The sequence below is a fragment of the Syngnathus acus genome, chromosome 20 (assembly GCF_901709675.1).
Source record: "Syngnathus acus chromosome 20, fSynAcu1.2, whole genome shotgun sequence".
Taxonomy (NCBI): domain Eukaryota; kingdom Metazoa; phylum Chordata; class Actinopteri; order Syngnathiformes; family Syngnathidae; genus Syngnathus; species Syngnathus acus.
In genome coordinates, this window is record NC_051104.1 from 993,724 (window position 1) to 1,006,672 (window position 12,949).

A 12,949-nucleotide genomic window follows, 5' to 3' on the forward strand; every position below is an offset into this window, starting at 1 on the left:
AGAAGAATATGCAGATTGCTTTTTATTTATGAAAAAGGAGCTAATACAGTAATCCGTCGTTTATCGCGGATAATTGGTTCCAAAAACCACCCACGATAAGTGAAATCGGCAAAGTAGGGTCACCCGCTCATCTGTACATTTTTTGTGTGTCAATAAATGTATATGAAACCATTTCAAAGTCCCAATGATTGTCGTCACACACACATCTGGGTGTGGTGAAATTTGTCCTCTGCATTTAACCCATCCCCGTGTGATTTTGATCCATCCCCTGGGGGAGAGGGGAGCAGTGAGCAGCAGCGGTGCCGCACTCAGGAATCATTTGGCGATCTAGCCCACCAATTCCAACCCTTAATGTTGAGTGCCAAGCAGGGAGGCAATGGGTCCCATTTTTATAGTCTTTGGTATGACCCGGCCGGGGTTTGAACCCACAACCTTCCAGTCTCAGGGCGGACACTCTACCACTAGGTCACTGATCTGGTTTAAGTACATATTGTATTAGAACATTAAATAATTGTTTCAAACATGTAAATAATAGTATAAATAACATACAGAAAATTTTGTATAAATATGAAAATATAAATATTATACGTGTGTGCGTGTAACATGTTAACAAGAAGTACTGGGCAGGCTAACGAGTTAGCGGGAAGATGCTGATTCGCGATCGTGCTAACACGCGAAAACGGACCTCAAAAGGAATGTAAACCAACATTTGGAGCAATACTACATTGTCCTAAAGGTTAGACATATGTGATCGTTCATTTCTCTTGTTAGGAGACCCACTTACATGTCAATGACTGCTGTACCACTGTAACATGTATGTACACGAACGTGAAACAGGAAGTGGTATCGCCTGAAAACGGTCTTCAAAATAAAGCCCCCTACATCAAATCAAAGCACGACTGAATAACATGGAGAATTCTTAACACATACTGTAAATATGTTTTTAGAACAGCTTTTATTATGATAACATTTTTTATAACAAGGCACAAGTGCACATACTGTAAATATGTTTTTAGAACTCTTTTTATTGATAAAAAATTATATAACAAGGTACAACACTGTAAATATGTTTTTAGAACTCTTATTATTATAACATTTTTTATATAAAAAGGTACAAGTGTACGCACTGCAATTGTGTGGGCACTCCCTGCCTTCTGCTGGCGTGTGGGCAACTTTCCTGCCATAGTTCCCCAAATTAGAAGTTTAATTTTGAATTTGTATTTTTTTTTTTAATTTGGAAAAGAAAATCCGCGATGTAGTGAGGGATTACTATATATTGAAATGTATGAAAATGTAAAAACCAGTCGCAAGAGGGCAGTATAGCTCTGGTTTGCTGTTTCGGACTCCCTCCCTGGGCTGAACCATTATGCGATATGGGAGGGGTTACCTTGCTTTGAGTTTGACAAATATTTTAAATGTAATTCGATTTTTAAGCAAATACTTATATTTTCATTAAAATTGTGGGTTTTTTAATCAGGTTTTTTTAATCAAAAATACAAATCGAGAACGAAATTTATGGGAAATTCTGATATATAATGGCGACTTGAAGTTGAACGCCCCCTTCATCTCATAAATGATATTTGACTGTCATGGCGTCCTGAGCTCGGAGCTCCTTGATGCGGCATCAGCGTATTTGGTTAAAAAGACAAAATTTTCACTGTGTTTAGCCCACGTTCATGGTTTGACATCAACTCGTCGTCCTCGGCCGAGAGACCATGGCGGCCAGTAACACGGCTCAGAAAACCTGGGAGCTCACCAACAGCATGCAGGAGGTTCAGAGCATCGACGAAATTTACAAATATGACAAAAAGCAACAACAGGAGATCCTTGCGGCCAAGCCGTGGACAAAAGAGTGAGTTGATGTGACAAATAGGTATTTTGCATGTTCAAAAGTCATTGTAGGTTGCTCAACATTCATTTGTGGTCGTATAAAGAGCAACAACACCGGAACTGAATTTTGACGCTTTACCGTAAACCGCCGCCTATGTGCCTTTCACTATTCACAAACTCAAGCAAGAGAAAGGTTCGAATCGCCACGTGTATGTTTATTTTTTGCGTTTGTGTGTACCTGGTACCAGCCACCACTACTTCAAGTACTCCAAGATCTCTGCACTGGCTCTGCTGAAGATGGTGATGCACGCTCGCTCGGGTGGCAACCTGGAGGTGATGGGCCTCATGCTGGGCAAGGTGGATGGCGAGAGCATGATCATCATGGACAGCTTTGCGCTGCCTGTAGAAGGAACCGAGACCCGAGTCAACGCGCAGGCCGCTGCCTACGAGTACATGGCAGCCTATATTGAGAACGCCAAACAGGTTTAGTGTTGTTTTTTTTAGTTCTCCTATTGAGGGTCATGAAGGTGTAAAGGAGTGTCTGATGAGTGTTTTTAAAATCTAGTGGCAACTCTGTTGTTGTGTCAGGTGGGCCGACTGGAGAACGCAATCGGCTGGTATCACAGTCACCCGGGCTACGGCTGCTGGCTCTCGGGCATCGATGTCAGCACTCAGATGCTCAACCAGCAGTTTCAGGAGCCTTTTGTTGCCGTGGTGGTAATATTATGAGCCACCTCTGACATTGTTTACGATATTTTTGTGATTGCATCTTGTCTACCCACATCTTGTCTACCCTATCTTGCCGCCTTTTACAGATTGACCCCACGCGGACCATTTCGGCCGGCAAGGTCAACCTGGGTGCCTTTAGGACATACCCAAAGGTAGAGGAAACCACTTTCATGGTCCACAACTGTGAGTTGTTTTTTTACTGCCTTTTGTGAAAAATTTGTCATTTCAGGGCTACAAGCCTCCTGACGAAGGGCCGTCAGAGTATCAAACCATCCCTCTGAATAAGATTGAAGACTTTGGCGTACACTGTAAACAGTGAGTCTATTTTCTAAAGCTCGAGTTTCCACATTTAAAAACGGTTCCTAAGATTTTCTTTTTCTTTGTGTTTGATAGGTATTACGCAATGGAAGTGACATACTTCAAGTCATCCCTGGACCGAAAGCTGTTGGAGCTGCTCTGGAACAAATACTGGGTCAACACGTTAAGCTCCTCCAGTCTCCTCACGGTAACTTCCTATTATGAAAGCCCCTGCAGTCTGAGTGAGTGAGGGGGGCTAAATAGTCAGCTAGCTTATCCAAACAGTGCGCTGCACGCCAGGACAAATTGACTATACGTCAAGATGGTGACAGCGGCGCGGGCCATTGTGCTCTAATGAGCCTCCCCACTGACAACATGTTGGCCTTACCTTAAGCAAACGCTTCCAGCAACACGCCTCTGTCTTCATCGGGCACATCCCGTTGGTCTTTTTGTGCGTCAGAACTCGGACTATACTACGGGTCAGGTGTTCGACCTATCAGAGAAGCTGGAGCAGTCGGAGGCTCAGTTGGGTCGGGGGAGCTTTATGCTGGGCCTGGACACGCACGACAGGAAGTCCGAGGACAAGCTGGCCAAAGCCACCCGGGACAGGTATGTACTGTTTAAAATGAATAAATCAAACCCTGAACCAGAAAAGATCTTAAAAAAAACAAAAGTAAAATATTTTTTGCCCCTCTTTGCTTCAGCTGCAAGACGACCATCGAAGCCATTCACGGCCTGATGTCTCAAGTCATTAAGGACAAACTCTTCAATCAAATCAACACATCTAATTAATTTTTTTTGGTTTGTACCGGCACTTCCTGGGTAATGTTTGTGTATGACGGCAAAGTGTTTATGCTTAATACCCCACTTTTCACTTTCACTGTTGTAGCCAGAAAATATATCGGAGTCAATAAAATTTACAGTCCCATGCAGAAGTATTGGAGCGCCGTCAGTTTCTTTGTTTTTGTTGTATTTGGATTTCAGATGATCTCAAGTGGGCGACACGCTGGCACACTGGTTGTTAGCACGTCCGCCTCACAGTTCAGATGGCGCGGGTCTGTGTTGAGTTTGCATGTTCTCCCCGTGCCTCCATGGTAGGCTGATTGAGCACTCCAAACACGAAGACGAGAAAGTTGTTTATGGGAGAAAAGGTAAATTGGGAGAAGCTTGCCTTTTGCAATACTTTTGGAGGGACTGTTGGTGAAAGTACATTGTTTTATTATTTTGCAGGAATGATGGGGGGGGCTGGTCTATGTAAAATTATGTTGTTTTTTTTAAAACCTCCTTTGATTGAGTCTAACTTGACCCTAATGAAGACAAGCTCTTGAAGAGGAATGATTTTTTTGGCTGCCCCTAGTTTGACTTGAATATTTTCTTTCTTCAAAATCTTTTGATAATCACGGTGCAATTTGCAACGTGTTCCAACATATTTCAGTGATCGGCAAAGCAACATGCAAACATTTCTTCGCTGTTTCCAGACGGATTGCAAATGAAAATCATTACAAGAAGTGGTGCCCAATTTCATCTTGTAGAGAATAAGCAGGCACGTCTGCTGCCCTCTCGACGGGTTCCCTTCTCAGTTGAACACGACATCCAAAATATACAGTTGGCCATTACAATGCCCTGAGAAAACGACGTGACACTTCGGCGTAGTGGACGCAGAGCAGGCTCGCGCGCTCGGCGGTTGAATGGCCTCCAGTGTGCTTCTGTTCCTGGCCTGTGTCACTGCCACGCCGCCGAATCCAACGGGGAGGACAGTCCGACTCGGGGCGCGAATTGTGGCCGGGAAAAGGGACGCCATTTGAAACTGTGCAGAACCTTGACTTGGTTCTTCCATTGTGTAACGCGAGGTCGTCCGAGCTGTGCTGGAAACCACACGAGCGCAGGAAGAGCTTGCAAACTCAAACCTGCGACTTCTAGTCCGCCTTGCCGCGAGTTATTTAGATTGATATCTACTTGTTCTGATGAGATGTCTTAATGATCGTTTTTACACAATCTTCAAGTTCCTGTTTGTCGGCTAGCTTCTGGGGCGTCATGGTTCCCATGGCAACGTATAGACGCCCAACAACTTTTCAACACTGCCACTTTTTTTTTATTTTGCCCCGACCACTCGCTGTCTCTACAGAACGCAGGTAGGATAATAAAATTGATTTTTGTTGTTTTATTTCAATGTGCGTGTACTCGACGTCATATTGTTGTAGCTGACGTAGAGTACGTCATTTATTTTGCTAGCCAAATTAGCATTACACACGATTCTGTTACGAATTTTGTAATAGTTGAATTCTGGATTATAACTTATATTGTGTTTTACTATCGTTTGCTACGTTAAATAAACCGGTTATTGCCGTATATGACGTGCTAAATGTTGAAATGACAAGTGAGATGAGCGATTGGCGTTTTGTGACGTCGTATCTGGAGCGACGCAATTCATACAGTAGTACCATCTTGAGGCACGCAATCACTTCGGTAGTTAATTGCGGTTCATATTAATTACTCGTGATGTGCATTTAGAAGGTGATTCCGGGCAACCATGGTAAGCCTGACCACAGACCTCATAGCCAAGTCCAGGAACTTCAAGAAAAAGAAAGGCCTCTCTCTCCAGTACAACCTCGGGACGCTTACTCACCTCCACTTTTCCGGGCACGACATCGAGGACATTGTGAGTAGAGGCCATTGCGTTTCACTCTTAAAAATGTAAAAGTAAATAGCTGGTGTATAATGATTTAATGCTTCTATTCCCATTGATGGGTGGCTCGGTGGGGCACTGGGTAGCACGTCCGCCTCACAGTTAGGAGGGTGCGGGTTCGATTCCACCTCCGGCCCTCCCTGTGTGGAGTTTGCATGTTCTCCCCGGACCCGCGTGGGTTTTCTCCGGGCACTCCGGTTTCCTCCCACATCCCAAAAACATGCTTGGTAGGCCAATTGAAGACTCCAAATTGTCCCTAGGTGTGTGTGTGTGCGAGTGCAAATGGTTGTTTGTCTCTGTGTGCCCTGCGATCGGCTGGCAACCGGTTCAGGGTGTCCCCCGCCTACTGCCCGTTGATGGCTGGGATAGGCTCCAGCACTCCCGCGACCCCCGTGGGGACTAAGCGGTTCAGAAAATGGATGGATGGATGGATATTCCCATTGATAACAGTTTTTTTTACTTCTGCTTCAAACTGAGATGATTCCCACTTGAGAGGGCGTCTGCATGCTTAACCTCGTGTTTATTATTGTGGTTTGCACTTTGCAATGGTGTGGAAGTGCTGCTGTTTCAGCTGTTTCTAACATCACCCCCCCCCCTTCCCCCTCTTCGCCTTTTGCAGGGTGACCTCTCCGCATGCCACAACCTGACCGTCCTCTACCTGTACAACAACCGCGTCAAGCGCATCCAGAACCTGGACTTTGCTTGTAACTTGACCCATCTGTACCTGCAGAACAACAACATCACACGTATTGACAACCTGGCCCATCTGCGCAAACTCTCCAAACTGTGAGTTTTTTTTTAACCATTTGTGGGTATCACATTGAAGGATTTTGCATGTGTGTGTTTTGCAGCTACCTGGGCGGTAACAGGATCTCGCTTCTGGAGGGTTTGGAGCGCCTGGGGGAGCTGGAGGAGCTGCACATGGAGAGCCAGAGGCTGCCCCCCGGGGAGAAGCTGCAGTTCGACCCCAGGACCCTGCGCTCCCTGGCTGTATGACCCACTTTCCTTTTTTTCTTCTTTTTTTCATATTCTCTGAAAATAGTCCTGGCTGCACTTGAAAACGATGTAGCGAGTTCCCAAGGAGGTCAGATGAGAAGCTGAAAACACGTGTTTGCTACAAGATGCCTGGCTGCTTGGTGGTCCTTGTCAAGGGGATCTTGTTTGATGATGTCAAAGAGGCCTGTGTGGCTCAGTTAACGGCCCAGCGCGAGCTCAACTTCGTGTTTGTTTAGATCATTCCAACAAATTGCTGTGCAAATTCAAACAGTTCCAGATTTTTTTTTTTCGTGTTGCCATTCCACAACTTTATCAAGGTGACTTGGATCGACTATAACGGCAAATACAAACCTTAAAGGAGTCTTGCAAGATTGAAGTCTCAAAATCTCATGAGATATGTACAAGATTTTTGTATGAGATTTTTGTACTCTAAACTATTTTTTGTTTTCTCCCAGAAATCCATGCGCATCTTCAACATCAACAACAACAACATCAACAAAATCGCCGAGCTGGCCGCGCTGTGGGAAATCTGCATTTTCTCCGCCGCCGACAACAAGCTGCACGACGTGGAGGTAAAAGCACTCCTCTCCCCTTGAAGTTCATCCGACGCGTGATTAGCCGCCGGCGTTAGCGTGAAGGCGCTGGCGGAGCTGCATGCGGCCAGGCGTGAAATGAGATGGAGATGCGGATTCTACACAAGCAAATCTCGCAAATCCCACCGTCGGCTCGAATGACTCTCGGGGTTCCGAATTATTCAGCAAATCAGCGACCCCACCCCCTCCCCCCAGGAGGGTTCTGCTCGCTGACAGCTTAAAACAAGCATCAGTTTTCCTGCCTGAATCTTTTTTTCTTTTCATATTTGGAATTTGTTGATTGCTTTTAAATGTGGTGCTCCCAAATTTGGGATCGGGAGTTCGTTATTATTGGAACTGCCAATTTGTTTCATATAGGACACTTTAATTTCAACGATTGTTATACAAAATGTCATTTTTGTTTGGCTGCATAATTTATACAAGCAGTCTGCCTTTATTGATTCCTCAACGACAGGCCTCCAAAAGGATCAATCGGCTCTTCTGGAAAATTGATTACGTTTTTTTTTTCCTTTGCTCAAAATAGATTATGACAGGTAGTCAGTCGGGGTGACAAATGGGGAGCATCTTCATCCTGAATCGAAGCGCTGGTCAAATGCAGGTTCATAACTGGCCCATCATTAGCCCGGCTCTGGAGCTGAGGCGGGGGTGGGTGCCTCAGTGGCGGCGAGGGGGCTTAAGCTCTGACTGACGGCCCTGACACGATCATTTATCAAAGCCGTGCTCAGGGGTCCCCCCCCCCCCCCCCCCGCCCCGCACACACACACTCCCTGCCGAACTGATTGCAGCGCCGCTCGGTAAAGTGGAAGCGCTTTGGCCAAGACAGGAAGGCAATGAACAATCAGCGTGTCCAGAGAGTGTTCATATTTCCACAGCGTGGATTAATGTGCCTTTTGGATAAACATACAAGCGAACCCCCCCCCAACACACCTCCCCGCCCCCCCACCCCTCCCCGCGGGCGATACTGTTTATTAAAATAGACTGATGTGTTGTTTATGGACTGCGTTAAACATCCTTCCGTTTGTTTCGAACTGAGCAACTTTGTAAAAGCAGCACAGCACGTTACTTTAATAACTAAAATATCTCCCCCCCTCTCTCCTCCCTCCCTTCCAGGAGCTCGAAGACGTAACGGGGTCCTGGCCTTGGCTAGTTCAAATGGATTTGCGCGGAAATCCTGTGTGCAAAACCGCCAAGTACAGAGACCGACTGATCACAGCGTGTAAGGGACTCGGTAAAGTAGCTTTTTCTTTTTTTTTTTTTTTTTTTTTTTTTTTTCTTTTTCAAAATAATCTAACCTAGAAACGAGCCAGGCGATTTGTTTGTGTTTATCAGAGGTGCTGGATGGCCGCGACATTCAGGAGGTGACTAGAGAATTTTTGGTCAAATGGGAAGCCTCCAAAGAAGCCAAGAAGAAGAAGAAGAAGGAGGAGGAACTGTTGAAAACACTTGCAATGATGAGTAAGGCACTGCAGTTAATTTCTTTAATTTTTTTTAATGTATTTAATTACAACGATATATTCCGGTACAGTTCAGTTGTATTTAACTTTTAAGTAGTTAACTATTTAGATGCAGTCTAATGTAATTTTATGTACAATACATTTTTAATTTAATTGTTATTTATTATTTTAATTTTATAGATATATTTTCATTAATTATTAAATCTCTGCCAACTGTATTTTAATGTTATATTTGGAAAACTTGGTGGTATTTTGTGTAAAAAATATAACTACTGATTTAAATGTGAAAAATATTTCCACACATTACATTTTGAAATTGTAAACATATTGAAATTGTAAACATGTTATTGTGTTAATAATTTAGTAGGATTTGACATGGATAAAAAATGTACAAATGTGGAGGTTATATGTGTTTTGTTTTTGGGGTTTTTTAAGAAAATAAATCCAGTTTGTGTTTGCTTGTGTTGCAGATAACGTTGGTGTGGGTCAGACGGGTGCGTACCCGCCTCACGTGTGCTGCCACGCTCATGCGCGAGGCTGGTCGGCGCAGCAGCCTCACAGGTCCCCCCGCTCATTGTTTGTTGGATTCAATTTGTCATGTGTTAGGTTCAAATTGATTCAAATTAAATGTTTATTTTTTTTACTGTCTTTCAGGGTTCAGCAGTTAAAAAGCTCCTTGTGCAAACAGCTCAACCGAACGGCGGTCACGTCCGACGCAAATAAAAAAATCACCCCATAGATTTGCTAGCTGTTCCGAAATGTGATTCATTAGATTTTTACTCAGTTGCTGTGTGTGTGTGTGTGTGTGTGTGTGTGTGTGTGTGTGTGTGTGTGTGTGTGTGTGTGTGTGTGTGTGTGTGTGTGTGTGTGTGTGTGTGTGTGTGTGTGTGTGTGTGTGTGTGTGTGTGTGTGTGTGTGTAATTTAACATTAAAATGGTCTTCTTGACATTGTCCTCAGATAGAAATGACTTTTTATTTTGCTCATATGATCATTTAAAAGATAAATGGCAAATTGTGACACAGGTATCCAAATGGTGGGATGCAAATGCTAAATGGGTGCATGAGGTATTTAGGCAAACAAGCTTACTTGACCTTTCTCTAATGAGCACCCCCGCCGGATACTTCTTATGAAAACAAAAAAATCCTCTGACGGTTAGATTACGTTCATGAAAAAAAAAACGCTTATTATGACTAATTGTTTCCATTAATATTCCATCCCATGAGTGATTCATTAAGGAGCCTCTGGGGAATTTCCTCACTGTTGATTACAGCAGTTTTTGTCCCCCAAAGTTTTTTTTTTTTTTGTCTTCTCAGCTTGTCTTCACGGTCTACTGCAAGAGGTCTTTTGACGGACAGGCCTTTCATCCTTGTCGAAAAAAAAAAAAAAAAGAGTCCATTTTCTGATAGGCCAGCGAAAGCAGCCAATTAGAGCGGGACTGCGGCCCCAAAAGCAGTGAGAGTGCAAAAGGGAACGCAGCCGTCATCGAGACACAAACGGGCAGAGAGAGAAGAGGAAAAGTAGTCCCGAGTCACGCTGATTAATTCGAAGGTGAAGCATCCCCGTTCCGAAACAATTCCGTTTTTTGCCCCAAGGGGGATATACAGTCTTTAATGACGCCTGCTCGGAGATCGAGAGGTGAGTCTTGACATTGTTGATGGACATGCTGTTTACACTAAGTTTATTTCCAAGTCACGAAAGTTTATTTAGCCTTTTTGTTTTGGGGTAGAATTGCTCCGTAGTGCAGCCAGGTTAAAGCTGGTGGACTCTTGTGTTGACGTATCACCTAAAACATTTTTAATCAATGCTTTATTGTATATTTTGGGATTTTATGTGTAAGCTCTAAAAAAAAAGTTGTATAAACTAAATATTGGTGATCAATATTTTTTATGCATTGATCTAAAAACATTATTGCGGTCACTGGAAAACAGTCTTTCTAATACAAACGCAGGCACTTTCACAATTATAATTATTAGCAAACATTTTTAAGACAAGAATTCCACAAAATATTACTGTAAAGGAGGTTTTTTAAGGAGCATTACTGTAGTTCCCGAGAAACATGAAACGAGATTTCTTAAAACTATCTTATGCATTAAAACATTTTAACATGCATTTTTCTTTCAATAGAAAAACGAGTAATCTAGTTCTAATGGGCCGAATTGACAGATTAGAAAATTTTTGCATCTCTGAACCATTAGCCTAATTGCCGAAATCATTTTGAAAGTTTTTTTTTCCTTATCGGAATATAGTTTTTCAGAAATAAATGGTCTTAATTGAATTTGAATGAAAATGATGCGGCAATTATGCTATTGAGCTTTGTATTTCTTAGAACTAATTTCGCTGACCAACTCCACGCAACGTGTGTCATTCATTGAACTTTCAAGGTTAGCAAGATGGTCGGGAGACAGACGCACCGAATGGACAGCGGCAATTGTTCCGTGACGGTGGTGGACGACAGCCCAGGCTCCAGCCCGAGTTCTAGTCCGGCTGGTAGGGCGCCGCCGCCGCAGCTGGCCGGTGGGGGAGGCGGCAGAGGGCGGCCGGCGGCGGCCAACGCGGCGCGGGAGAGGAGCCGCGTCCAAACCCTGAGGAACGCCTTTTTGGAGCTGCAACGGACGCTGCCGTCGGTGCCGCCTGACACCAAACTGTCCAAACTGGACGTGTTGATACTGGCCACCACCTACATCGCCCACTTGACTCGAACTCTGCAGGAGGAAAGCGCCGACGAGGGCGAGAGCACAAAGCAGCACAAGGAGGCGTTAAAATCGCTCAAAGGGGAAGGATACTTGCACCCGGTCAAGGTCAGTCACAAAAAATTGGGAGATTATTATTCTTATTATTACTATTTAGAAAATAAGTGTCATAGAATAAATACTCAAATACATCTTTCATTTATTTGTTTTTATTTAAATTCTCTGTATCAGGAAATACGCATGGAAAAAAATCTATGAAACCATAATACATATTGTATAGCAATATGTAGTGTTTTTTAAAGGCAAAAATACTGATTAATTCTATCAGTAAAGTATTTTAAAAACATACATTTTGTATATTATTGTATATATTTGTTGCTGTTCTTTTAATATAGCACTAAACAACCAAATCAAAGACCTATTAATACCGTTTTACAAATGTATTGTTTGTACTTTTGTTATGAGTGAGCATTGATTAAAGTAAATATATAGACATTTATGAATACCTATTTGTAATATGATTTGACATATTGATAAATATATGCATGTATTTCTGAGAGGTTTTATTGATTTTTTTCTATAGTTTCCTAAAAATGTATCTGTGGCGTTATCGTCACGGGGTTTAGTCATTTTCTATAAATATATTCATGCCATCCAATAACAGTGATTCTCAATTTTTTTACACGAAGCTAATGCATAATTTGAACACAAACACTGCACTTAAAAAGTGACAAATAAAAAATTATTTAGAGAACATCAAAATTAAAAACAAAATTCACCTATGGTGAAAGCTTAACAATGTTTCTAAAAGATATTAAATGCAAACGTAAATGCAACAGAACTCTACGTGGACAGTGAACCTTTGGCCTATCAAAACAGATTATGTATTACAATATATTTATTTAGAGACAATTTTATTCAGGGTTATTGTTCCATCTTAGTAACTCTCTTTGTGTTTGTGAATTATCCTGCTAAAATTGTTTCAATATCCCGTAACAGAAATGGCCGATGAGGTCCAGACTGTACGTGGGAGCGAGCGGTCACTTCCTGAACAATCCTTCAGAATCTGAGAACCAAGGTCCATCATCATCATCTTCCTCATCATCCACCTCCAAATAAATCAACCAAGTGGTTTCCATTTGCATGAGCGGTGCTGAAGGACACGTGTATTCCACTATATCGATACAGGGAGACGCTGTAAAGTAATATATGATGTGATGTGTTTTTCCTCAAGTGTTGTCGTTTCAGTCTTGTTTGCATTGTGCAGCTACACCCCCCCAGTATGATCTTTGGCTATAATAATAATGAGCCTGTCATGCTTGGAGTGGACGCTTTAAGCTTGAGACATTTGCACTAAAATGCATGTGTGAATAACTTAACATCTGTCATGTGAAGAGGTCTGTCAGGGGGTCAACAATAGGGGGCTGCCAGTCTCACGTTCCCTCCTGGTATTTTTTTTTGTGTACATGTGCATGCTTGGAAAAATCAGTGTGAATAAGATGAGAAAAATGTTGTTGTATCGTATACTCAATCAATGCTATTTAAGAGAAGTAAAGAGCAATAACAATTGAAAAGTGGGTCATCATTTTTTCATCAATTTATAAAAACGTCATTATAGATATACATGTTATAATTGCTATTTTAAAGGTTTAAAAATATTTTACGCATAATAT

At 42.6% G+C, this 12,949-nt stretch overlaps 3 protein-coding genes across 5 annotated transcripts; all 3 read left to right on the plus strand.

Annotated features, from left to right (window-relative positions):
• Positions 1 to 1,562: 1,562 nt before the first annotated feature.
• On the plus strand, positions 1,563 to 3,799 carry cops5 (COP9 signalosome subunit 5). Its single transcript, XM_037280325.1, has 8 exons — positions 1,563 to 1,852; positions 2,079 to 2,313; positions 2,419 to 2,547; positions 2,646 to 2,711; positions 2,789 to 2,874; positions 2,953 to 3,064; positions 3,317 to 3,465; positions 3,561 to 3,799. Exons 1-8 carry the CDS (start codon positions 1,716 to 1,718, stop codon positions 3,646 to 3,648), a joined length of 1,002 nt encoding a protein of 333 aa, XP_037136220.1. The 5' UTR covers positions 1,563 to 1,715; the 3' UTR covers positions 3,649 to 3,799.
• A 139-nt stretch (positions 3,800 to 3,938) lies between these two features.
• ppp1r42 (protein phosphatase 1, regulatory subunit 42) lies at positions 3,939 to 9,544 on the plus strand. Of its 3 annotated transcripts, none has more exons than XM_037280331.1 (9): positions 3,939 to 4,988; positions 5,368 to 5,515; positions 6,162 to 6,328; positions 6,394 to 6,532; positions 6,994 to 7,110; positions 8,242 to 8,359; positions 8,461 to 8,586; positions 9,056 to 9,146; positions 9,240 to 9,544. In XM_037280331.1, exons 2-9 carry the CDS (start codon positions 5,387 to 5,389, stop codon positions 9,322 to 9,324), a joined length of 972 nt encoding a protein of 323 aa, XP_037136226.1. In that variant the 5' UTR covers positions 3,939 to 4,988; positions 5,368 to 5,386; the 3' UTR covers positions 9,325 to 9,544. The 3 variants fall into 3 exon arrangements, with proteins under 3 accessions (XP_037136226.1, XP_037136227.1, XP_037136229.1); XM_037280334.1 differs by lacking the exon at positions 3,939 to 4,988 and having other exon boundaries at positions 5,384 to 5,515; positions 6,162 to 6,202; positions 6,273 to 6,328; XM_037280332.1 differs by lacking the exon at positions 3,939 to 4,988 and having other exon boundaries at positions 4,998 to 5,515.
• Positions 9,545 to 9,653: 109 nt separating this feature from the next.
• Positions 9,654 to 12,829, plus strand: LOC119139551 (transcription factor 24-like). Its single transcript, XM_037280368.1, has 3 exons — positions 9,654 to 10,221; positions 10,968 to 11,384; positions 12,276 to 12,829. Exons 2-3 carry the CDS (start codon positions 10,977 to 10,979, stop codon positions 12,393 to 12,395), a joined length of 528 nt encoding a protein of 175 aa, XP_037136263.1. The 5' UTR covers positions 9,654 to 10,221; positions 10,968 to 10,976; the 3' UTR covers positions 12,396 to 12,829.
• Positions 12,830 to 12,949: the final 120 nt, after the last annotated feature.

What these genes read in the sequence shown, in the direction of transcription:
- cops5 (XM_037280325.1), top strand. Translation starts at nt 1,716, where the DNA reads ATGGCGGCCAGTAACACGGCTCAGAAAACCTGGGAGCTCACCAACAGC. An exon ending in ATATTGAGAACGCCAAACAG is followed by an intron (nt 2,314 to 2,418) that starts GTTTAGTGTTGT and finishes TTGTTGTGTCAG; the next exon opens with GTGGGCCGACTGGAGAACGC. An exon ending in CCTTTAGGACATACCCAAAG is followed by an intron (nt 2,712 to 2,788) that starts GTAGAGGAAACC and finishes TTGTCATTTCAG; the next exon opens with GGCTACAAGCCTCCTGACGA.
- ppp1r42 (XM_037280331.1), top strand. Translation starts at nt 5,387, where the DNA reads ATGGTAAGCCTGACCACAGACCTCATAGCCAAGTCCAGGAACTTCAAG. An exon ending in ACAAGCTGCACGACGTGGAG is followed by an intron (nt 7,111 to 8,241) that starts GTAAAAGCACTC and finishes CCTCCCTTCCAG; the next exon opens with GAGCTCGAAGACGTAACGGG. An exon ending in CACAGCGTGTAAGGGACTCG is followed by an intron (nt 8,360 to 8,460) that starts GTAAAGTAGCTT and finishes TGTGTTTATCAG; the next exon opens with AGGTGCTGGATGGCCGCGAC.
- LOC119139551 (XM_037280368.1), top strand. Translation starts at nt 10,977, where the DNA reads ATGGTCGGGAGACAGACGCACCGAATGGACAGCGGCAATTGTTCCGTG. An exon ending in GATACTTGCACCCGGTCAAG is followed by an intron (nt 11,385 to 12,275) that starts GTCAGTCACAAA and finishes ATCCCGTAACAG; the next exon opens with AAATGGCCGATGAGGTCCAG.